This window comes from Polypterus senegalus, chromosome 13 (assembly GCF_016835505.1).
Source record: "Polypterus senegalus isolate Bchr_013 chromosome 13, ASM1683550v1, whole genome shotgun sequence".
Classification (NCBI taxonomy): Eukaryota; Metazoa; Chordata; class Cladistia; order Polypteriformes; family Polypteridae; genus Polypterus; species Polypterus senegalus.
In genome coordinates, this window is record NC_053166.1 from 27,808,769 (window position 1) to 27,832,827 (window position 24,059).

Genomic DNA, 24,059 nt, shown 5'->3' on the forward strand with positions numbered 1-24,059 from the left:
CAGTGGATCAAATTTGAACAAATTAGGTCAAACAAATTAGGATTCCTCAAATTCTCAGCCATAGAAAGATTTATTAATATAAATATGTATAAATGAATAAATGTAAGTCTGACTGTGAATGAAGCATATTTTTTTCTTTTACAATTTTTTATGCAGCGTGTTAAAATGATCTACATGGTGGTGGAGGGTTAGAGCTGTTGCCTAATAGATGCAGTGCACTGTTTTCAAATAGATAGATAGATAGATAGATAGATAGATAGATAGATAGATAGATAGATAGATAGATAGATAGATAGATAGATAGATAGATAGATACTTTATTAATCCCAAGGGGAAATTCACATACTCCAACAGCAGCATACTGATAAACAGTACAGTAACCCCTTGTTTATCGCGGGACATAGGTTCCAAGGCCGGCCGCAATAACTGAATTTCCGTAAAGTAGGGACACCATATTTATTTAATTATTTAACGTGTATTTGGACATTTTTAAACCCTCCCTGTACTGTTTACAACCCACCCTTTACTCTATTAATAACAAGGGCCTACCTAACATTTCCTGGGGCACCTCTTCCACGGTTTCCGAAGGTGTATCCGTAGTAGTAGTAGGAACTGGCTCTTTTAGTAGGAACTGCAAAACATTGTGATCGGCAGTTGCTGCCGCTGCTTCTTTTTCCGGTCGAAGAGCAGCTTGTAGGCAGTTCATGACGTCGTCGACCTTGTTGCAAAATTGGACCAATCGAATGGTGTTTAGGCTCAGCACCAGCCTTGGAAGAAGGAGCATGTTTGGGAGCCATTGCAGGGGGTGAAAATTGAAGCGAAGTTCAATACAAAGAAACCACAAAAAAGCACACACAGTACAGTGTAAAGTAAACTGCTTGGCGAGGAATCTTGAAGCGAAATGGCCGCGACAGAGAGAAAAGGGGAGATGCTGTGGGATCTGGGCATCAGTCAAAGCACCAATCACGGGCCCGATTAGAAAGCGGGAAGCTGTGATTTGTTGTCTCCCTCCCATGTACCAATTACAGCCCATGTTAAAACACACTTAGTCACCGAACTTGTTTTGTTGTTCTTAGACTAGGAAATACTACTATTTAAAAACCCGCAAAGTCGTGAATCCGCGAAAAGTGAACCGCGGAGTAGCGAGGGATTACTGTATTAAATTAATGAGTGATAAATAATGCTGGTAAAAACAGACAACAACTTGTATAATGTTAACGTTTACCCCCCAGGTGGAAATCCCATTCCTTGTCATTTCATAAGTGGAGTTTACATACTCACACTGTATCTGAATGGATTTTTTTTCTCCATGTATTTTGTTTTTACCTCCTGCACCCCAAACATGTACATGTTACGTTCATTTTTGATTCTAAATTGGCACTGTTTCAGCCTTATTCTTGGTGTAGCTGGCTCTCTGTGGTCTTGAATTGGATTTAGTGGTTTAGAAAATGTATGTAGATATTTAAGTTGATGCTTTAATTAAAAAAATCTTAGAACATAAGAACATAACAACAAATTTGACAAACAAGAGGAGACCATTCAGTCCATCAGGCTCATTTGTTTCACTAAACAGCTAAACTGTACCAATATCTTATCCAAATATTACCCCTTTAAAGGTATTCTGGGCTCTTAGACACCTTAATGAGGTGTGGACTTAACTAGTGTTTCAAATGGTCCATTGATAAAGAACAACTGGATAAAAGCAAATACACATCTATGCTGTGCAGCTCAGAAGTTGATTGTTATTGTAACACAACAAAGAAATAATTTATTTCTGCGTCACCCATAAACTTAATCCCAGTCAACATCCAAATGAGTAGAGTCTAAAAAATCTGTACTGGATTTGACATTTAGCTCCAAGCTTCCGCTGAATTTATGCCCCAAAAATGTATACTAGTTTTATCTGTAAATATAAGAGACCCTAAAGATATGAAACCATATAATGTGCCTCACCCAGCAAAGCAAGCAGGCAATTGCTGGAACTTTCAGAGTAGCCTACGATACGAAAGTGAGCGTGTCCTCAAAACAGCTGACTTTAAATACCTCCATAATAGCGGCATTATCAGTTATGGTGGCCTGTTCTTTTTCTTTTATGTTCCCTTCATTCAGTGGTGTGGTCAACAAACATCAGCTCTAGATCCTTCCTTTTCTTTAGGGCACCTTTTTGAGACTGATTAACATGACAACTGCAAACAAGCAACTGAAAATATGTCTAACTTGTAGAATTATACAAAGACACGAGTCTTCCTTCTGTATCTTTAATTTTGACTAATGCAAGATTGTTTTAAATGTCCAACAGGGGAGTAAATTTGGCTAACAGTTTAGCTGAAAGGTGTCTACATGGAAATTCATAACACACAAATAGGTTATTGAATAACATTTATTATTTAAGAAGCAATATTTGATCTGTTTTATAATATTATTTACAGGATGATAAAGTAGATGGGCAGCACAATGCCGCAGTGGGTATTGCTGCTGCCTCAGTTGCAGTAGGGAGACCCGGGTTTACTTCCCGGGTCCTCTCTGCGTGGAGTTTGCATGTTCTCCCTGTGTCTGCATGGGTTTCCTCTGGGTGCTCCGATTTCCTTCCACAGTCCAAAGACATGCAGGTTAGGTGCATTGCCGATTCCTAAATTGTTCCTAGTGTGTGCCCTGCGGTGGGCTGGCACCCTGCCCGAAGTTTGTTTCCTGCCTTGCACCCTGTGTTGGCTGGGATTGGCTCCAGCAGACCCTCGTGACCCTGTAGTTAGGGTATAGCGGGTTGGATAAAGTAGATGCTGTTTCATTGTATTAAAACAAGGAGATCCCCCTAATAAGTAATGTGGTGATACATTTGTTAGTTAAATCATGGTGAATTTTGAATGAGTGTACTGCTGTGAAAAAGTTATTTTTATTTTATTTTAAGAGCACTGATGGACATGAGCTATTGATAGTGACCGAAAGAACGAGATCGCGAATACAAGCAGCTGAAATGAGTTTCCTCCACAGGGTGTCTGGGCTTTCCCTTAAAGATAGGGTGAGAAGCTCAGTCATCTGAGAGGGGCTCAGAGTAGAGCCGCTGCTCCTCCGCATCAAGAGGAGTCAGATGAGGTGGCTCGGGTATCTGATCAGGATGCCTCCTGGACGCCTCCCTGGTGAGGTGTCCCAGGCACGTCCAACCGGGAGGAGGCCCAGGGGAAGACCCAGGACACGCTGGAGGGACTATGTCTTTCGGCTGGTCTGGGAACGCCTTGGGATTCTCCTGGAAGAGCTGGAAGAAGTGGCCGGGGAGAGGGAAGTCTGTGCCTCTCTGCTCAAGCTGCTGCCCCGGCAACCCGACCTCGGAAAAGTGGAAGAAGATGGATGGATGAGCAATGATATTTTGTTCCACATCTTCCAAATATTGATGTTAACTCTTCATTATTAATCAAGTATTTCTTCTTAAATGTCATTCCATGTTTATGAATATGTAACTATATAGACACCTTTCAAATAAAGTTTTAATAAAATTTGTTACATTATGTTAATATTCTCTATGCATGGTTAAGTCATTTCTAAAAAAGCCACCACTTCAAATATATCAGTGCATGCTAATTCAGTCAAGATAAAATTGATATTGAATCGCATCAGGACATTGTGTATTGGAATCGAACTGAATTGGGTCATCAGTGCTGATACCTAACCCTACATTCTAATACAGGAGACAGTCCTACTCATGTCCATACTCAGTCACATCTGGAGAATTTAGAGAGTAGGGAGGAGAATAGCACAGTCTAGGAAGACCATAATGTACTGTATATCCAGCTCCATGGGGCCCCATGCCATCCCCAATCCTTTTCATCTGCAGTGATTTTACTTTGTAAATTGCTTTGAGATAATGCAGCGTGCCTGGCACCTACAGTATGTTTTATGTGGGTATAATGGCTCTTATCCCCAATGTAATGACTGTAAGACAGAGTTTTTTCCTTGTGGAAACCAAAATTATTTTGGATAGTTTTTAAAAATGTCCCTGATTTTTGGAATACTATGATTTGTTTTCCTATTTTATTTGAAATTCACCAGATTTGTGCACATATCCATTTATTTTTCCAGCTAATGCTATTATCTGATGTGATTAAAAATAAAAAACGTGCACAGTTCTGAAGCGCCAGCATGTAAAGTGACTTACTTGGTGTCATCTAATAAGTCAGCAGTATTGATTGAATCAGGAATCTTTTCTTTATTAGTCCCACACCTCAGGCACTAGGTCACATTGCCTAACATGCATGGTCTCATTTTTTATGCTTATTTAACCCATCTCATTAACAGTAGTAACACAGCAAGTGTTTTAAAACATTTCAACAGTTTGTGGAATGTTTCTCCAGACCATTCTGTAGCAGCTCTTATTCATAAAACTCAAGAAGAAGTGGTAGTTGCAGCAGTACTGTAAGGAGTACATTAACATTCTTGCTTTCATGTCCAAGTATGTACCTTTACTTTTTTAATCTTATGTGCCTTCTTTTTAACTTGATTATTTTTGACAGGCAACTTGCTTTTCTATATGTTGTGTAATTTTTGTTTTGTTTTTTTTATCTTTACAGCCGATTGAACAGGAACAAGTTGCAAGTGCTCCCTGAGCTACTGTTTCAGTCTACACCTAAACTGGGTCGCTTGTAAGTTCCAATATTCTTTTTAATTGAAACAATGACCTGGGATACTAGTGTTACGACTGTTCCAATTTGTGTGTGGCATAGGAATCTTATTTTTGCACCATAACCTTAAACCATTTTATTACTGGTAGAGAATTAAGCTCATTACATGTGAGTATCAGGCACCCATTTAAAGAGAGCAAATAACTTTTCCGGTCAATGTCAGCAGCAAATCAATATCATTTTATTTCAAATAAGACATGGCAGTTTGCAGATGCACTTTATTAACCTTTAACTTTTGAACTGTAAGGCTCATGTCTAGCACATGGAGGAAAAAAATGTTATTAAGGTATATGCAATATATCTTTGGCTATTAATTTTAAAAGAGTTGGATTTTCTTTTCTGAAATAAATGTATAAGGATGCAGTGGACAGCCTTGTGTGTCAGTTTCATATACTGTTACTCCTTCTCCAGCATTTAGAGTGAAATTTAAGCACATGCTTTCCCCACTGGAAATTTTAATTTACGTATTATTTTAAGTCGCTGCAAAATATTATATTTAATGCTTTTATGCCTTTCAAAAATACATATGGTGTGATTAAGTGAAATGACAGTATATGTACTGCTGATTTTTGCTCCAGATTATGAACACACAACTGGATGAGTTTTAGTGGTTTGGTCTTGATGAGCAGTTTTAGTAGAGTCCAGCAACTTGTGTAATTGACTGTAATCCCGTTGGCAGTGGCATTCATTTAGATCTACAATGCTGGGAGATGAAAGCTGATAATTCTATTTCCCAGAGATACAAAATTAAGATCTATGAGGTCAACAGTTGGAAGTTTTCTTTGGAAAAACATTTTGGATTGGATTTTTTTTTCTGGAACATCATTTTGCTCCCAGTGGAGCAAGAACTGGCAAGCAGATCACTGAAGAGATTTTCTGTCTGTTGTAATAAAGCTCTAATGTTTAAATGTATTTTATTTAAGTCTTCTTTGAGGTGGAAAGATGGATTTGAATTAAAATAATTGATTTAGGAAACTGTTGCAACAGAGGTGAATAGATAAATGTTTAAGGTGTGTTATTAATGAAAGACAACAGTTTTGTAACACACATAACAAAACTGTAAATAATTTTAGAAACAGAAGATAAATCAGTTCAGTCAAATAAGGTTTTCACTATTTACTATATTATAGGAAAAAATGAATTGTTGACTTTACTTAAAATATGACCCACAGTTTTGGTTTTATCCAAACACCATAATGCAGAGAAGTTATTTAGACCTTGGTTGTGATCAGTAATCTACTTGGCTTTTTCTGTAGGAATTGTATGCCTGCTACCATTTTGACCTCCATATAAGAGTTTTTGCATCACATGTTTACATTTTACACAATTTTGCATAATGCAAGGTGAGACTGTAATAACGTCAGATGACGTTGTAAGAACATTGGCATCATATTTATAAATACAGTATATTTATTATACTATTCATCTGGCTTTCCTGAAGAAGTAAAACATTTGAAATACCAAAACTAATTCTTACCATTCAGATATTGTTTTTATATTGTACGCATTCAATTGACAAGCTCAGATTGCTGTAAACATTTTCAAACACATCCTTCAAAATATGCAGTTTGAGATCAACAGTAGAAGATTTCTTCTGAAAACAGAAGAGTCAAAATTTGTGCGTGTAAAATTGAATTTGTGTCTGTGAGAGCATTGCTATTCTGCTTGGTTTTGTTCTGTATCTTTGTTTAAGTTCCTTTTTGATGCCTTCTTTCCATAATTTCAAGTATATTCTTTACGATAAATATAGGTTTTTGTGGTATACCAGTATTGAAAAAGTACTGAAACCCCCAATTTTTAAAACAAATCGTACCAGTAGTTCAGTACTTTTAGTACTGAAAGTAAAGAGTAGTTTTGAAAGACCTTGTGCTCAGCTTTTTGTTCTTTGAATCTCCAATGTATTGTACTGACAATTTAGGCTAGAAATCTGCATTCCTGACATTTTTTTGTGGAGAGGGGCAAAAATTTAATAGTAGTTATAGTTAATATATATATATATATATATATATATATATATATATATATATATATATATATATATATATATATATATATATATATATTCTATTTATAATTATAGTTAATAGACTTTGAGCAGCTGTTTAAAGCAGATCCTCCAGCTAGGATGTTTGATATCTCTGGGTCCACAGTTCTTGAGGCTGATCCTCCAGTTAGCTGTGAACCACCCAGTTTCACTGAGATGGCACAGGTGGTGAACCAGCTGAGGGTAAGGATGGCTACAAAGATCTGTGGTATCCAGGGTGAAAATCTCCAGGCTGGTGGTAAGGCTGTCCTCTTGGCATTGCAAGCAATTTTCGATTCCATCTAAGAGACGGGCCTCATCCCAACTGACTGGGCTTGTCGTCCCTATCTGGAAAGGGAAGGGTGATCACATGAATAGCAGCAACTACAGGAGGATAACACTGCTCTTGGCACCAGGTAAGGTCCTTTGCTAGGGTCATCCTCGATACGATTTGTGATCACTTGCTCACTTACCAGCGACCAGAACAGTCTGGTTTTACACCTAGGAAGTCTACCATTGATCACATCCTGGCACTGAGGGTTCTCATGCAGCACGAACGCAAATATCAGCAGAGTTTCTTTGTAGCCTTTGTCGATTTTCGTAAAGTGTTCAACTCAGTTGATCAAGCTTCCCTGTGGGACATCCCGAGACGTCAGGGGATCCACTCAAAGTAGCTAGATGTCATGGCTGGCCTGTACACTGGTACTGTGAGTGCGGTGCAGAGTGGAGGCAGAACCTCTGTGTTTTTCCCAGCTGATTCTGGGATTAGTCAAGGGTGTGTTTTTGCTCCTACTCTGTTCAATGTTTGCATGGACTTCTAATATTGTAATTTGTCAATGATCTTACAATCAGTAGAGGTTCGCTGAAAATTGACATAAAATCAGAAAAGAAGAAACAATAACGTGCATATGTCTATTATACCACGCTTCTTTCTATATTTTTTTTAACTTGGTTTTCTATTGAATTATTGCAGACACAGTGGTGCCTTTGCGTTTTTATGGTTATTGACATGGTCTGCTTTGCTGAGATTGGCTCATATCTTGGTGTGTCTAAATGAATTGCTCATATTTAAATGCTTGTCCTAGTGGTACGCATACCAAAACAGCATTTATCTATTAGGTTGACCAGATTTTGTTTTAAAAGGCCTTTGCATACCATGGATGGTTATTCATTTTTCTAGCCAAACGATTTGATTATTTTAAACATCTTAGTTTATATTGATTTACTTAGAAAACCATTGGCGGACTTTCAGGGTCCTTAAAAAGTTAAAAGTTGTTTTTTTTTTTTTAGCATGCTGACAACATCTAAAGTGAAAACAAAGACTGCTATAAGCATTCTAACCTTTAGAAGTCCATATTGGTTTTACAAATGTTACTTTTTTGGAACTTTTACAAATATAATAAAGCAAGCATCAACAAGTAATGTGTCACTTCTGCTGATGACCTTTCTTCTTCTAAAGCAGTTTTGTGCTCTTCAGAGGACAACGTGAAGCTTAAATCACACACACAGCCTGCTCTCCTGATCGCACATTGTTATGTCCTATGGAAAACATATGAATCATTATTATTATTATTAATATTATTATTATTATTATTATTATTATTATTATTATTTCACTTGTTTGCAAATGTGTACTTTGTTTTTTTTTTGGACAACTATTGGTGTTGTTAGGCACATTTACTGATTCATGTGTTTTGAGAATTGAAACCTGTATCTCCCATGGCTCTTCGTTATCAACTCTCTTAACAGCTGTCCTTTCCATCTCCTTTTGACAGGGTCTGGCACACGTTTACTTCAAATGAGTATTTTGCAATTCAAATTTTCACAAACATACAGTAGTTGCCAGTTCTTTCAGCCTTACATTGACCCCTACGTTATCCTTGTAACTGAACAACAGTGGTTTCAAATTAGAATTTTGCTGCATGTTGGATTGTGGAATTTTAAATTAGGGATTCTGAACTTGTCCCGCCTAAAACATTATGTATTAGTACCAAAATAGGCATTGCTGGGTAGAGGCAGTATTCTCATTCATATCGTGCTAGTATTTGCTACAATGTGATATTTATTACATAAGTCAATTTTGTATTAGGTCTAAAAAACTATACATACACTTCCATACATTTACATCTCCTTTTTTTGTGGTTTTCTATCCTTTATTTTCACTTTTGTTTGTAGCAGTAAGTTCCATAATCAGATTGCAGCACACTATGTACTAATGTACAGGTAAACAGGGCCAATACAGTTACACTTTGACTTTACAGTACAATTGCTGGCTGCTAATGAGAGATCTGTGGTTGTTTGATGATGAATGTTTCATTTAAACACATATTACTTTTATGTTAGATTTACCACCGAATACTTAATATATATTTTAAAATATAACACTTTTAAAAGTCATGTTTTAAAAAAGAAGACTATATTTGGCAAATACACTTTGATAGTAATACCAAATATGTTATGTGATGATTAATATTAATGTTTTATTCTTCTTATTGAACGCAGTGCAGTGGTAGCTATGCTGCCACGCAGTAAGGAGACCTGGATTCACTTCCTGCGTGGAGTTTGCATGTTCTCCCCGTGTCTGCGGGGGTTTCCTCCGGGTGCTCCGGTTTCCTCCCACAGTCCAAAGACATGCAGGTTAGGTGTACTGGCGATTTTAAATTGTCCCTAGTGTGTGTGCCTTGTGGTGGGCTGATGCCCTGCCTGGGGTTTGTTCCTGCCTTGCACCCTGTGCTAGCTGGGATTGATTCCAGAAGACCCCCATTACCCTGTGTGAGGATACAGTGGGTTAGAAAATGACTGACTGAATACAGAAGCCTATAAATTATTTCCTTATCCCTTAATTCAGGATTCTTATTCATTTTAACATTCATTACATCAATGTGCATTTGCATTTTTAAATGGTCACAATCTTCTTCCATCCTTTTCAGATTCTGCGTCTTGTTTCTGTGTTGCATTTATACTTCTTTCAACTACAGATGGCAATATAAAGGGGTGGGCAAAAATAGGTTTACAGTTGTGAGTATTCAAAACAGAGTTTATTCTTGTATTATTATGTATTTATAAATTATTGTATTATTTATTTGAATTATTTGTCCTTTTCTTCTTCTTATTATTATTATTAGCAAGTAGACTACAAGAATGTGTAAATAATGGAGCAATTTGAGAACTTACAGGATTGTACCACCATTGTGCCACTGTGCCATTCATTTGAGTTAATAAAGTTATTGTAATAATGATAACCTGCGTGTCTTTTTCCATATGAACGATTGTAAACCTACTTTTGCACACCTCTGTATTTTGATAAATAGAGCTGTTGTAGTCTGCTTGTGGTTAATAATTATAATAGACACTCTGATTCAGATTTTATTAGGCTTGTTTTGTTTTCAAACTGTACAGATCCCTGATATTTCATTATTATTGTTAACTACTGTATGTTACTGACTAGAGTGCTGTATTGGGGTGTGTGACACTAGAGGGCGCTGTCACTCCTCAAACCCCGCAGACAAATGTTCAGGACACCAGGTAAAAGTACCAGAAATATTTTTAATTTCTTTTCTTTTTTCAATTGTGCCACAGTGCACCGCAATCACCACCATAAACCAATCAATAAACAACAATAATTATAATACAATAAATCAATCCTTCACTCCCAGCAGCTCCGTCACACTACCACCCAACTCCGGCTCAGCTTGCTGGGTTTCCCATAGTCCTTTAAATAGTCCTTGACCCGGAAGTGCTCCTGTCCTTCTGTCCATGTGATTTAATAGCACTTCCGGGTCAGACGAAGACTTGTATTTTTCTTCAGCCCGAAAGTACTTCTGTTCTTCTGTCCCCTTGACTTGAGTGCTCCCGAGCTATAGGGAAAATAAAAATCCCCCCTTCTCCCTGCAGCGTCACACGGCGGCACCCACGGCACCCAGCAGGGCTGTGAAGCCGAGCTCCATCTCTCATGGTGCCCAGCGCGAATCCAGGGCACCTCTAAGCTGCAGGGAAATCTCCATCAAGCGGCCTGGATGTGTTGGCCAAGATGAGCTGCCGGCCGTCCATCACAGGTGATAATATCATTTTTGCAGAGACTTGTTCTGCTTCCTCCTAAAATTGGAATATGTAGTTTCAAAAATGTGTAAAAGGACATATGGAGATTTTTCTTTTCCAATATGACATTGTACCTTTCCTGCTATTATCTAAAGACAACCTTCAATTTAGACCTCTTCAACTAGAACAACTAGTTATCCTTATTTACTTTAACAATGCTGATGCGTCACTTGTACAAAACATACTGTTTTCTGAGCACATATTGCTTGATTACTTTTTTAAAACAATATTTTATTGCTTAATTGTATACTTTAAAGCAGAAATAAAATGATTATAACTGTATTTTTTTTTTCCCAAAAGCATTGCAGTAACAGAATCTTGAATTATCTTGCCTGTATTCTGTAGGAGGGAGACGCTGCTTGCACTGTGACACTAATTCAGCTGCTCAGCTGGAGACAGCAGGCTTCTCGCATGGGCGTTTGTGGTCAGAGCTCTCTATTTAGCCTGTGTCTCTTAGAGAGGAATGTGTCTATACTTACAGGCCTGAACACCAGCTAGCTGTAAATCCAAGTCCCTGTGTGGCCCAAACAATCTGTCTTACTTTGATTTCTAGATTCTTCAAGTTCTGGTTTGCTCTGTGAATGATTAGCACAAAACAAAAGGCATATTAAAGCTCAGATGCTTAAAAAGTTGTTTGCTTGTTCATTTAAAGAATGAAATTTCCCCTCCTCAGTTTAATTGAAAATTCTGAGGAATGCTGGTTAATGTAAAGGACCCCAGACCATAAAGTGGCTGGTGAAATCCTCATTACCCACTTATTGTGTCGCCATGAGAAGGTCACTTCCTATTCTAATGTCTTTCTTATAAATATACAAGCTGTGTTACCTGGCTTCACCCAGGAAATGTCCTAAATCAATGGGCATCAGTTATAGCACAGCATGCGTAGGCATCAGATAAAGAGACCTGTTTCAGTCTATGGTAGTTGTTGCAATATCTCCCAACTTCCGTCAGGTTTAGGGACCTATTGTAGTGGTCCTGCTGATCTAACAGAAGTACTACAGTCCCTAACTGAGCACTTTTGTGTATGCAATATTTGTAGTTTTTCAGTTTCAGCAGGTTTCACTCCTTCTATCCAAAGAAATCTTACTAAGGTGTGTTGCTCAATCCCACAGCGGAGCATCCATGTTCATTTGACCTTGGCTTCAACAAGACTCATAGCAGAGCATTGTGCTGTGCATGTTTGAACAGCTTATAAACACCGTGAATGTGTTGTATTGCTTCAGTTTTTATCTGATGTGGTTACCACATAGTTTTCAAATTGCCTTCACTTTTTGATTTCCCTTCATGTTAGGAGACGATTGTGAGGTTCTATGCTCCTTTTCAACCACTCAGGCCTGCTAATGAGCGGCGTCTGGTGATGCTATCTCTGTGTGGCATCAAATCTAGGTTCAAACTCTTTTCATGTGTAGCTCCGGGTTCGTAGAATGAGCTGCTATTTCATTTTGAAATTCAAACTGCCTCAATGTGTTTAAGAAGCATTTGAAGACTATCTTGTTTAGGGAGACTTCTGTCTAACTGATAATAATTGTTAGGTTTTGTAAACTAGCAATTTTAAATGGCTTGTATTTTATTGTGAGATTTTCACTTGGGGCTGCACGGTGGTGCAGTGGGTAACGCTGCTGCCTCGCAGTTAAGTGACGCGGGTTCGCTTCCCGGGTCCTCCCTGCATGGAGTTTGCATGTTCTCCCAGTGACTCCGGGTGCTCCGGTTTCCTCCCACAGTCCAAAGACATGCAGGTTAGGTGCATTGGCGATTCTAAATTGTCCCTAGTGTGTGCTTGGTGTGTGTGTGTATGTGCCCTGCGGTGGGCTGGCGCCTTGCCTGGGGTTTGTTTCCTGCCTTGCGCCCTGGGAATGGCTCGAGCAGACCCCCATGACCCTGTAGTTAGGAAAGAGTGGGTTGGATAATGGATGGATGGATGGATTTTCACTTGTGATGATCAATTTTGTAACCTTGTCCTGTAACAACAAACACTCCACTGGACTCATGTTTACTCGATTATGATGGCCTCTTTTTTAAGTTGCTTTGGGTAAAAGTGTCTGCTAAGCGAATGCAAGCAAATGTAACTTATATGCATACAGAAACTATGAAACTCTATAAATAGGTTTAATGTAATTAGATGATAGACATGAAGTTTTCACTCTTTTTAAGATTTCATATCTAGTTAAGATTCATACTTTACTTCTGATTAAGCCCTTTCTCTCGATGTTTAGTGTTATCCCCTTTCCCTAATTGTTTGCCATCTCATTGAAGTGTAAGAATTTTCTTCACAGCTTGATGTGTATGGGAATTGATTGGGGAATAAACTGAAAGAGTTGAAAGAGTTCTTAATTACAGAGAAAAGGGGTAAAATTAAAATTTTGGTGGTGGTGGAGTACAGCTCAAGGCTACTTCCTTGCATTTTCAGAAATCCAGCTTTGATTCTTGTGTTATTCTATGCTTGTGTGTAATTCAGACATTACAGTATATATTACACATAAAATGTTGTCTTAACAGATACAAACTTTCTAGACCTAACCTGTGCTTCCATGTTATTTTTGAAGAGAAAGCGCTTCTTTAGTCTAATTCTGATGGCAGTGTTTTGAACTGTAACGTTTGGCTTGTTGATAGAGACTTGCATATATCTAGATGTAGATTTGACTTCCTCGTGATTTCTCAATGCATCACATGGTCTGGTTTAGATTAATTGGTTGGGATCTCTGGGAAATATCGGCAACTTGGAAGACCTCCATTTTTAGAAAAATCTTTTTTACTATGGATTGATTCACTTCAAATTGTTTGGGAATGGCCTAATGACTCTTCTCAGACTAATTGCTTCTCTCTTTTTTTTGGCAAATTATTTTGTCCTTGGCATAGTTTTATTATAAACCTGAATGTTTTAGAGTAGAATTTCAAATGTTCTGCTTTAATTCTAGGCAGTAAAAGTCAATCAACAGCACTTGATTAGCAGCACCTAACATGGAAGTTGCTTAGTTTTTTACACATGGCTTTTTCACGCTAGCTTATTTTTTTGAATATAAAAATGATAAATGTTAGGTTTCATTCAGGACTATATGATTTGCTAGTTTTGCCTCTATGTAATATAGAGGATTGAAAGAAAGTATATTTACTTTTCTGCATAACTGTGTATTTATTTATCAGCATACTTTTTTGCCCTTTTATTTAGATTCTTGGAATTCCTAACAGGGTTTATACACATTCACAGATATGTGTAAGCATGTGGTAGTTTCAATAGGAGGCAACAAAGAAGATGAAAACAAATTTCTAGACTAAACAAATCTCATTGAAAATAAAACTCTGAAACCAGTAGTCTGTGGTTACAGGCAAAGCAAAGGTTGTCAGACCTAGGTCGATTGACCAACTAGCAAATCCCCTAATACCAGAGTGCCATGATTTTGGTGGAAACTAATAATGCTCCTATTTTTTCTGATTTTAATATGTTCCATTCACTCTCATTTCTCAGTTAATTATGACACAATTTTACATATTTGCATAGATTTTTTTTATTTTATTTTTTTCTCCAGCCTTTGGAGTTTTTTTTTGTTTTTTCTGTCCACCCTGGCCATCGGACCTTACTCTTATTCTATGTTAATTAATGTTGACTTATGTTTATTTTTTATTGTCTTCTATTTTTCTATTCATTTTGTAAAGCACTTTGAGCTACATTTTTTTGTATGAATATGTGCTATATAAATAAATGTTGATTGATTGATTGATTGATATAGGTTTCATTTTCAGTTCCATCCCATGGTATATTATCTGAACCATTTTTTCACTTTCTGTATCATATATAGGGTGGTCCAGATCTAATTACGCAATTTTCATTACGCTATAACTTATTAAGTTTATTACATAAAAAAATCACCCAAAAAATCCCGGACCATCGAGAAATGTGTGAACTAACGACACGAAGAATCGTCTTTGCACTGAACTGGAACCGTCCCCCCATAAATCAAAGTCATCAAAATGATCTGGATCTGCATAATTAGTTCTGGACCACCTTGTAGATAGTTTATATGCTGATGGACAATTTGCAAAAGGACCATAAAAGTGATAGTCCAGCCCCAGTCCTATTAAATAATTTTTTTTTAGCAAATTTTCTTGTCCATCTTGTGAAAACACTGCTGCATGTTAATATAGAAGGTTTTGCAATGTGCAGACTTCATAAAAGCTTTTTGTTAGGCTCTTAGAATATATATGTAAATTCAGTTTGAGAAAGAAACCTGTCATTTACTCAACAGAGTGGTGTGCTAAAATTCTGTAGCTGTTTGTGAGAAATGAAGTGTGATTATTTATAAAAACGACTAGTGTCAAATGCTTGATCTATAAATCTCCCTGTCATGGTGGTGTGGATGCTAACCAAGGGTGCATGTCTGCTTGTGGGAGAAGGTGATGAGGACCCCTTTGTTACAACAGGGTGAACTGTAAACATTTTAGTGGCTGTCACTTGCTTTTGTCATTGCCAGCTCTCAAAGAGTGAAGAAAGAGCCAGCAGCGCATTTTATTTATTTTTGTTTTTTGCTTTTACTTATGCATAATGTTCCATGGGTCACTACACTTTTTCCCCTCATTACTTCTGTTAACAAATATGATTTATTGTGTTTTGGCAAAGTCTGATTGTTACAAATTAAGCAGAGAGTTTTTAGTGAGACCTAATTGCACACAATAATGATTCTTCATGCAGCTATCTCCATACTATAGACAGTTGGAAAGAACTCCAGTTTTAATTAGCGGTTAAAGTTTAAAAGCAAAGAGGTAGGTAGACATTATTGTGAGGGACTAAAGCCAAAGAAGCAGTTTGTATGTATGAACGTGGATTTCAAAGATATGCATACCTCTTCAAAAAATTCCATTGCCAATAAAACAAGCCCCTTTGCTTCTAGCAATTGCACTTTACTAATTGCACAGCACAAAAATTTACAATCCGTTTTGCTAGGGTCATATATACCATATACCAGGTACAGTTTTCGGTCGTAGTATTTGCACAGAGAGAGGAACTTTAAGCCTCCATGAACTGAAGCTGTGAGCAACTCTGAAGTGAAAGTCTGAGGCATTGTGGTGTGCAGTTTTTAGAGGAATTCTGCGGTGTTGTGGTCTGCTGTTTATTGAAGAACTCTTGAGTAGCATGGGCTTGTAGAGAGGAATTCAGAAAGGATGCTGCTTATGCTTATATTGACAAGATAAAATACATGAACCTTTTGCAATTACCAGCTTTTCTGCATGACCTGGTCATCAAATGTGATCTGATCTTCATCTAAGCTAAAATCATAGACAAACACAGTATGCTCAGACTAGCAACACACAAACAATTATAATCTTTCATGTCTTTTTTGAACACACACTTCAAACATTCACTGTGAGATGCAGAAAACGTAAGTGAACCCTCAGATTTAATAAGTGGTTGAGCCTCCTTTGGCAGCCTTCACCTCTGACTAGCTAACTCTGGTAGCTGTGGATCAGGCCTGCACAACGTTCAGGAGGAGCTGAGAATCATTCTTGGTAGCTGGGTGGGTAGACTTTATTATCCCCGAAAGAAATTTGTTTGCAGCAGGACAATACAATACCAGATTCGAGAAAATAAGCAATGACCCAAAAGCTGATGAATAGTGTTATCATAGTTACACATATTCAAGATTAGTACAAAGATTAATCCATTAGCAGTACACAAACTAATAATTCAGAGTTTAGCATTTAGTAACATGCTAATAACCCTAACCCTAACCCTAACCCTACAAGTAACAGAATTCAACTGCTTATAGCTCTGGGAATAAAAGAGTTCTTAAATATATTTGTTTTTTCCTCATGGAAACCTAAGTCTGCAGTCTGATTGCAACAGTTGAAATTTACAGAAAAGAGCATAACTACTGTGTAACAGAATTGAGTGGGTCAGTCCTTCTAACCTGTTTGCAGAAGAGGACTGCTGTAAACCAAAAAATGACTGCTACTTTTTATAACGTTAAGATTGTTTAAACATATATTTTTTCCCTTCTTTCTTTTATTCCTTTCCCTTCCTTTTTTATTATAATTTTATTGATTTTATTGTAATCATTCCATACAGATAGATCAATTTTTACAAAAAATAGGATTGAAAACAAATCAACCCAACCTCTACTCCTGGGAAAGAGAGCATGGCCAATGGAGTAAAACTTAAAGCTTGTCAAAATACATAAATTGATGAGTTTAATAGGTGGATACAAAAAAAAGGAATATGGGAAGAGAATCTTTTTCCTCAGTGTTTTTAAGAGCTTATTCTAAAAAGAAGAAAAAAAAAACATTGTTTAAATATTATTTGTTACCAAACCAACAATTAAAAGCGAATATGACAATAGTTTCAATAAAGGACCTCTTTTAGCATAGCCAAATTCTTTCATGTATGGTGTGAATGGCTCTCCTGAGGTCATTGCAAGGAATCTCCATTGGGTTAAGGTCTGGGCTATAACTGGGTCAATCCAAAAGACCATTCTGTAGTAGATATACTTTGATGTTTAGAACTATTGTTGTGTTGCATCACCCAGATTCTACTGAGCTTTAGCTGGTGGACAGCTACCTTGACATAATTATTTTATTAGTAATAAATTTGATTTTTTGCTATCCCGGTTCTTCTTCTTTATAAACAGTGCTAACACAGATTTGGTCCCCTAGCAGTTTTGCTGCTTTCACTACATTGTTGGAAGTCTGTGTGCTCATCTGAGTGGTACCCACACCCAAGTGTCTAATAAAATTAGTCATGCTAAACGTCTTTGCTTTAAAGCCACCACTACTAACTTTTACATTACAATCTTTACAGAAATCAATCCTGTCACTTTCATACATTTTAAAATTCTTCCAAACAGCAGTTTATACATGTAATGTGCTCTGCTAGTACTGTGCTTGCACGCAACATCACATACATTGTGTCACAAAACTAGCTGTCCAATTGGCCAAGTAAAAGCTGATTGCTGATTTCACAATAACAAGTAAAAAAACAGCCAATTTCGATCTAAGGCCAATTGATTCATGCATCAGTACTTACAATGGCACATGTGAAGAGATTAGGCAGTACGTGAACAGTTATTGAAGGTGATGTGACGGAAGCAATAAAAATGGGCAAGCGTAAGGATCTGAGTTACTTTTACAAGGGCCAAACTGTGATGGCTAGGCGGCTGGGTAGACCATCTCCAAAACTGAAGGTCTGCTGCTATGCAGTGGTTAGTACCTGCAAAAAGTGGTCCAAAGAAGGACAACTAGTGAATGTGTGGCTGGGTCATGTGCGCCCTAAGCTTACTGGGGAGCGAAGGCTAGCCTTACTGGTCCGATTTCACAGAAGTATTACTTTAGCCCAAACTGCTGAAAAACCTAATGCTGGCAATGAGAGAAAGGTGTCAGAACACACAGAACATCAGAAATTGCTGTGAATGGAGCTGTACATGATTGCAAATGCCTACAATGGGAATGTGAGTGTCAGAATTGGACCATGGAGCAATGGAAGAAGGCAGTCTGGTCTGATGAATCGTGTTTTCTTTTAGATCATGTGAATGGCTGGATACGTGGGTGTCATTTACCAGGGGAAGAGATGGCTACAGAATGCACTATGGGAAGGCACAAGCTGGCAGAGGCAGTGTGATTCTCTGGGAAATGTTCTACTGGGAAACCTTGGGTCCTGGCATTTATGTGGATGTTACTTTGACACGTACCACCTGTCTAAAGATTGTTTCAGACCAAGTGCCCCTTCGTGGCAACAATATTCCCTGATGACAGTGGTTTCTTTTAGCAGGATAATGCACCCTGCCACACTGCAAAAATTGTTCAGGAATGGTTCGAGGAACATGACAAAGAGTTAAAAGTGATGACTTGGCTTCCAGATGATTCCACAGATCTCAGTGTGATTGAGCACCTGTTGGATAGAACAATTTCAATCCATGAAGGCACCATCTCACAACTTACTGGATTTGAAGGCTCTGCTACTTACATCTTTGTGCCAATACCACATGACATCTTTGTAGTTCTTTTGGAGTCAATGCCTTGATGGGTCAGAGCTGTTTTGGTGGCATGAGGGGGATCTAAACAATATTAGACATGTGATTTTAATGTTGTGGCTGATCGGTATAAATCTGTATATATAAAAGGCAAAGCCCTCACTGACTCAGCACTATTTCTCCCACTTTCCATATCGGTGGGAAGCTGAAATTTCACGTGCTCATTCCTTGCAGTGTACTTACAAAAGTTAGGTATGTTTCATGTCCTGTTGCAACACCCAAGGGGGGGGGAAATGGGTGTACCCCCTAAACTGTATATATAGATAGGGGAAACCCCTTCTCACTATTTCTGTGACTTCCAATATACGTAGGAAGCCCACGTTTCCCATGCTCATCCTTTACACTGTACTTACAAACGTTAAGTATGTATTCACAAAGTGCCCCGTAACGAACTTTCGAAAATAACGTCTTCTTTTTGGCGGTTCTCACCATTATCCATCCATCCATTTTCTAACCCGCTGAATCCGAATACAGGGTCACGGGGGTCTGCTGGAGCCAATCCCAGCCAACACAGGGCACAAGGCAGGAACCAATCCTGGGCAGGGTGCCAACCCACCGCAGGACACACACAAACACACCCACACACCAAGCACACACTAGGGCCAATTTAGAATCGCCAATCCACCTAACCTGCATGCCTTTGGATTGTGGGAGGAAACCAGAACGCCCGGAGGAATCTCACGCAGACACGGGGAGAACATGCAAACTCCACGCAGTGAGGACCCAGGAAGTGAACCCGGGTCTCCTAACTGCGAGGCAGCAGCGCTACCACTGTGCCACCGTGCCACCCTTCTCACCATTATACTGTACAGAACTTTCAGAACTGACCTGTCCTTTTGGAAGTTTCATTCCTTTTATCTGTTAACAGACTATTTATTTCATGGCAGAGACACACAAGGACCTCCCCGGGTCCCCCTTCCTTTCTCCGCATGGCTGCTGTCCGCGCACCTACCACGTGGTTAGCTCCCTGCCTATATACATTAACGACATCCCGCTCATGTGCTTCCTCACTCGCTTCCTTACATTCCTCAGCTGTTCATCGTGCTCACTGCTCCCTTCTTCTTTGCTCCACCGCTTCAAGCCTGTTATTGTTCACCTTGCTTCACGTCTTCCTGCTGATGACTCCTGCCTTTTCTTTTACTCCACCACTTCAAGGCTGTCTTTTTTGGGCTTCCTTACTTGCTCACGTACGTCTTTTTGGTGCTGACTTCTGCTTTTCATTCCCTACTCCACTGCTTCTCGCCTTCCTTTGTACTTTCTTTCTCAACAGTTGCAAGTTTTCCCCGAATAACATGTCCATTCCGGTGATCACCATCAATCACAATTTCACCGACCTGTACCCAGTGGTTTCCATGCCCCGAGATTGCACCTGCCTCTTACTGCAAACATCATTTACAAAGAGATCCTTACAGTTTACCCCTAAGTAGAAGCTTCATATTTTAAACTCTTTGTTTCTAGTAACTCCAGTTTTTGTGAATTTTAGTTGTAGCATTTTACATCCAATTTAATTGCCCTATCATTGATAACTCCATGATTCAGGTCCAGATGGTGGGTAAATTGATATAATTTGTCTTTTTTCAAAGCAGCTCATTACATTAGATTTGATTTGTTATGGAAATTATTCAATTTTAATAAAGAAAGAACACCTCTCCAAGGGACATTAAATTTGATAGTATAGAGAATTAGTACTGTATATTGGTGAAATGTGCCTTCCAGCTAATTTAGTTGCTATCACTTCATGAGGATGATGGGAGGTTGGTTTGAAATGTGCTTCACCAGGCTTCTGCTCCCAAGTCAAACAGTTGTTATTGGTTGAAGGAGGGAACATGAGAGGATCTAACACTTTCTGAATAGAAAATAAATGAACCCAACTAAAAGAGTTGTAACTGTAGGCTGAGTTTCCTGAACTGTTGCTCTGAGGAGCCACCATTTCCTGAGGTAACTTTCTAATCACACTAATCCAGAAATTTCCATAAACTCCTTTTATTTGTAAGCAGTTTGTTTTGTTTAAGCCAGAAGCAATGTGTTTGTCTGACAGATTGTTGATAATTGAATTGCTTAGTTTATTTTTTAAAAATATTTTTCACTGCTTGCTTTTTTGGTCTAATGGAGTAATTTCAAACTTTCTATGATTAAGTGCTAGTAAAATTGAATTCCTTCTTTTGGGGTATCTGACAGAATTTGAACAACTTGACTTCTGTACACTGAACTTCAGATCCTGCTAGCTGATGTGAAATTCTTATGTGACTTGCTATGTAGACATCTATGCCAATCTTCTGAATTTCTTGTCTCACATTTGGGCGACAGTTAAAGTTTTGTCTACACTGAGATGTTTCTGCAGAGCATCTTGCCATTTATTGCCTTCAGGAATATTGTACAATACCTCACTTTTTGAGTAATAGGCTTCTCTGCTGTCCTGTTCTGAAGTATAAGCATAACTGAGCAGTTAAATATATGCAAACACATGCTAAATACAACTACTATTCTATATAAACACTAAACTGTCTGTAGTGTTTAAGAGTACTTTCCATTTTTTTTTTGATCCTACTAAACATCATCAAAATCTGATAGACAGTCCACAGCAGAAAATCTCTAATTACAAAAGTATTAAAATTAAAGCACAACATTTACATTTCAGGCATAATATGCAAACTGCACGCAGATCAGACCTACACCCAGAAGTCTCTTTAGCTCTGTGGCAGCAGCCCTAATCACTGCCCTGATCACCATACCAATCACTATACCAACTGTGTGAAGCAGTTGTACAATGAGGTTTCTATTTATACATTATTTTAGACTAAAGTCCTCGATTGAGTTTCATTTGATGTTCTGGCTTTGGTCATGTAATCTGCTGGTGTCCCTACACTGTTTAGCATATTCATGCATGTTTCAGTTCATTTGACATGGATTTCAGTATGTAAGATACTACTGCATATAACATTGATTGACTAATTGGCATCAACGGCTTTATTAAATTACTAAACCAAGCTATGTATTATAAGTGCAGACAACCTATAATTCTTAATACAGTATACTAGAAGCACATTAAATGACATGCTCAGGATTATACAGAGCATGTACATGTACAGTTTACAGAGCACATTACTTCAGTCTCCAAAACCCTGACCCTGAAGCTTAATTTCATTATATTGAATTTCACAATACAAAATAACTGCCAACATGAAATGTAGTGTTGTATCTTGAATTGTTTGCTATTACCACATGACCAAAATAAAACACAAAGGCAAATGAAAAGGTATTTTATCAAAGGCAATGAATTTAAAAATCTGATTGGAAAGCTAGAACCAATGTATAAAATGCAAAATGACTACATTTTGGCAGAACCATCTGTATTGATGTGAAGATGAAAGTTATCAGCACATAACATACATCACCATACATGAAAGTGGGCCTGGACCACAGGTTAAGTGTTTTGTTCACACACCTAATTTAGTGAGTTGGATCCTTGGACAAGTACAGGGTGGTCCAGATCTAATTATGCAGATTCAGGTCGTCTGGATGACTTTGATTTATGTGGGGACGATTCCAGTTCAGCGCGAAGATGATTCTTCACGTCGTCAGTTCGCACACATCTCAATGGTCTGGGATTTTTCGGGTGATTTTCTATGTAATAAACTTAACAAGTTATAGCGTAATGAAAATTGCATAATTAGACCTGAACCACCCTTTATGGTGAATCGCAAACGTTGTTTCATAAATGTACCATCCATGATGTTGTTTTCAAATCAAAGTCAATTAGGACCAGCCAAGTGTAAACTTATCTTCGTACTGGAGCAGTTCTTCTGATATACTCAGATCCAACTGGGAGCAGCAGTTGCTCTCACTTTGACAAAGATTGTTGGAGACATCAATACACCTTTCACTGATAGTTTATAGCTAGGAAACAAGCAGTGGATGTTACATTGCTCTCAAAAACAGTAAACTAGCATGTTGGAGACAGAAAGCAGCCAAATTCCCAATGCTCGCTTTTCTGGTCATATCATACATCTGTCTCTACTATGTTTGTACCCAGTAAGTGTGGGTTTTCAACTACCGGGAATATTCTCACAACAGAAAGATCTCAGCTGCATGCAGAGTGTTGACATTTTCAATTTTCTTAAAAAAATATTAAAGTTACGATCTTCATAGACCCAGGCAGGGCCCACAGGCATTCAAGCAGGAAATAAAACGACAGCCATTGTAGAGCAATGTTTGATGTTAACTCATAAAACAAAAAGGTACATTTAAATGTGGATGTTTTTTCAATGCAGTAAATTTATTTTGTATGTTTATGGGGTCATTATTATTACGAGTAAGAGTACAGTGAAATTCCTATAATCAGCATGCTACACATCTTATGTTACTGCAGTGCAGACGTTTTATGTGAATATTTAAGATTTTTTTATTTTAAACATGTTAAAGCTTCTGTATTTGAACACTGATATGAATATATTTTCAGGTGTTCTGATTTATGAATGTCTAATACGAGTAACTGTAAGCATACAATATGTTTCTGTTATTAAGATTTCAGAGTGTGGGGATACTGTATTGTGGAGCTTGGATTGGAATATGAATTGCATTTTGAGATAAGGGTATTATCTGATGCCTACTGAATTGGATTATTCAGATTTGATAAGTGATGTGTAGATTTACCATATCAGTCATCACCCCCTGGGTGCATTGTAGATATAGTACCAAACAAAAATTTCAACAGTAATAAGTTAAGTAATTTGCAGTATGCCACTCAGGGAGTTCATGCTTAGAAATTAGTGACTTTGTCATTTTATGTAGTGCTGTTCCATAATGAGCACTGTGAGCAGCAAATAGAATCAGTAATTAGCATGTCACAGTGATTTGTTTACAGTAAATGGTTATTTCGATATATTTATGATGTTTTGCTCTACAGTTGTTTCCATATTTTACACAACGATTTAACATGCATTTACACACATACAAGTAGTTCATCTTATATAGATAACATTAGACACTACTAAACTATAGAACATGGACATGCTGGAAATTCAAATATGCTAAAAGAAGACAAGATAACAAATACAAACGGAACTTGCTAGTGTATTCTGGGTGTTGTCAAAGTGGGAAAATGGAGCATATACTGTATGGAGCTGTATTATTTATTGTGTAAATGTTGTAAACAATCTCTCTATTATAAAAAAAAAATCTAGGGAGACGAGACGTGATCTTCTCATTAGACAATTTGAAGTCCTGCGAGAGACACTTTAACTTGCTCCCAGC

At 37.9% G+C, this 24,059-nt stretch overlaps 1 protein-coding gene across 1 annotated transcript in view; it reads left to right on the plus strand.

Moving 5' to 3' along the window:
* The window catches only part of slit3 (slit homolog 3 (Drosophila)), a 529,641-nt gene that overhangs the window by 116,675 nt on the left and 388,907 nt on the right, over positions 1-24,059 (plus strand). Inside the window, exon 4 of the mRNA XM_039774192.1 lies at positions 4,560-4,631. Coding sequence (XP_039630126.1) covers positions 4,560-4,631 — 72 coding nt within the window. The remainder of the gene's footprint in view (positions 1-4,559; positions 4,632-24,059) is intronic.